The sequence below is a fragment of the Penaeus vannamei genome, chromosome 10, assembly GCF_042767895.1.
Source record: "Penaeus vannamei isolate JL-2024 chromosome 10, ASM4276789v1, whole genome shotgun sequence".
Taxonomy (NCBI): domain Eukaryota; kingdom Metazoa; phylum Arthropoda; class Malacostraca; order Decapoda; family Penaeidae; genus Penaeus; species Penaeus vannamei.
Genome location: NC_091558.1, coordinates 43001390 through 43003889, shown reverse-complemented (window position 1 = coordinate 43003889; position 2500 = coordinate 43001390). Strand labels below are relative to the sequence as shown.

Sequence of the window (2500 nt, the reverse complement as noted above, 5' to 3'; positions counted from 1 at the left end):
AAAATAAGTACAAAATGTACTTATTTATATATATATGAAATATATACATAAAAAAGATAAGTACAAATTAATGCGCACGTGAAAGATATATATAAAGATACGTACCAATTAATGCGCACATAAAATATATATAAAAAGGATAAGTACAAATTAATGCGCACGTGAAAGATATATATAAAGATGTGTACAAATTAATGCGCACATAAAATATATATAAAAAAGATAAGTACAAATTAATGCGCACATGAAATATATATATAGAGATACATACCAATTAATGCGCACATAAAATAATAAAAAGATAAGTACAAATTAATGTACACATGAAACGAATATGCATTAGATGCGTACAAGTTAATGGGCAATGAAATATATAAATAATAATAATAATAATAATGCACACAGGAAATACATATAAAAGAAATATGTATAGATTAATACGCACATGAAATATGTATAAAAAAGATACGTATAAATTAATACGTACATGAAATATGTACAAAAATATACATTCATAGATACTTACAGGGCATTATAGTATCTTATATAACAGTATATGATTTGCGAAAGTTATACTCAGTATTTTCAAAGAAGAAAGAAAGTTATACACAATATGTTCGAAGAAGAAGAAAAAGACAAGGATACACGCTAATAATAATAATAATAATAATAATAATAATAATAAATAATAATAATTAGAAAAAAGACAGGTATAATTATGACGAAAGACGTTAAAAAGAAATATATTAAAAGGCTAACCACATTTCCAGAAGGTAAAATGGTAGTTTTGTTGAATTACATGTTACACATTTTATAGTACTAGTACAGCTATATTTTAACTCCAAATACAAGCTTATGAATGTATTGTAAGACTTAAAGTACTAAAAATACTATTGAAATATTATAATATTAAAAATACTATAAAATAAAAATATATATAATATAAAAATACTATATTTAAAATACTATTGCCCTTATTTCGTTAGATGTATGTAGTGCATGATTTTTTTCTTTTGTGGAGAAGGTCACTATTGACCGGAATGCTTGTATTGCATGACCTCTATTTTGTTGTAATTTTCCATGTCATTCTCGCCTTGTTTGAAGCTAATTTTTTTCTGTATTTTCGCTTCTCACTTCTCGGTATATTACATTTATATCGTAGAGTCAGATGCAAAGCTCGTAAAATACACAAAAAATACACTAACGTAGGAAAATGTCAATGAAATAAATCCTCAATTAGAAAAAAAAAGAAATATGAAATTCCCAAAACAAGATAGAACATCAAAAATAAATGTTTTCGATATATTATTTCAGAATTCCGAGAAACACCATATGGGCTCCATTTTTCTCTTCTCTTTCTCGGTTTCAATTCTAAGAATATATCTAATGCTCTATCTATTACTCTACCGTTTTATTATCATCCTACTTTAGTGTTTATGCATTCCAGTGTTACTTCTCAGCGTTGCATGGCACTTAAACAATTTTTACGCTCTGTATGTCCTAAAATATTTTCTTGGATCGTGTAAGTAGTTATTTCGTCTTTGTTAAACCCAGTGACTAGATTTTACAATAAGAGATCTAATCTTCATGTTTACAAAGTTGTTTAACTTTAACCTGATTTCATGTCGTTAGATTAAAAGTCAGGTTATTTCTCTTATAATTGATGATATTCTTTATCTTTGTCGAAATATTTGTTTGGTCTATGTAACTATGGTATATAATCACTCTATATTATCAATTGTATACTTATATTCCGTGACTCGTTGATATAATTTCAAATAAACTGACGTTATATCTTTTGTCTAACTTTTTAAAAATCCATAAACTTAAACTCCCGAACATTATCCCAAAACTCTGACGCCGTGACCTAAATCCATGACGACCTTTCAACAAATGACATCAAGTGAAAAAATAACGTTATCACTCCTTTTATTACATCGCTCTAATTCTATCTACGATTTTTACCAATTTCTTAATTTTTTGTTTGCTTTCTTTTCAAATCCCAAAGCTCGCGGAGGAAGTGCAAGTCAGCGTCAATGAGGAGGCTACAGACAAGCCCAAGACGGGAGAGGAGGGAGCGTTCGAATTGCCTGAAGGTGACTTCGAAGATGGGATGTTAGGAATCAGTGTAAGTATGTCTTGAAATGATGATGATAATGATAATGATTAGTTAGTGATGATAATGATAATGATCAGTTGGTGATGATAATGATCAGTTGGTGATGATAATGATCAGTTGGTGATGATAATGATTAGTGGGTGATTATAATGATAATGATTCGTTGGTGATAATAATGATGATATTGCTTATTTAATGATGATAATAATGTTGATGATAATGATTGGCTTATGACACTGATTGGCTGTTGATCGGGTAAGGATAATAGTAATGATGATTATATTGATAGATGATGATAAAGGGGACAGTGAGGATAATGATAATAATGATGATAATGATAGACATAGTGATAATGACATTTAACGATAATGATAGATAGGA

General features: G+C 28.2%; 1 protein-coding gene across 1 annotated transcript in view; it reads left to right on the top strand.

Annotated features, from left to right (window-relative positions):
- The window catches only part of LOC113804243 (calpain-A-like), a 53000-nt gene that overhangs the window by 20467 nt on the left and 30033 nt on the right, over window positions 1–2500 (top strand). The window contains exon 3 of the mRNA XM_070125992.1: window positions 2009–2128. Coding sequence (XP_069982093.1) covers window positions 2009–2128 — 120 coding nt within the window. The remainder of the gene's footprint in view (window positions 1–2008; window positions 2129–2500) is intronic.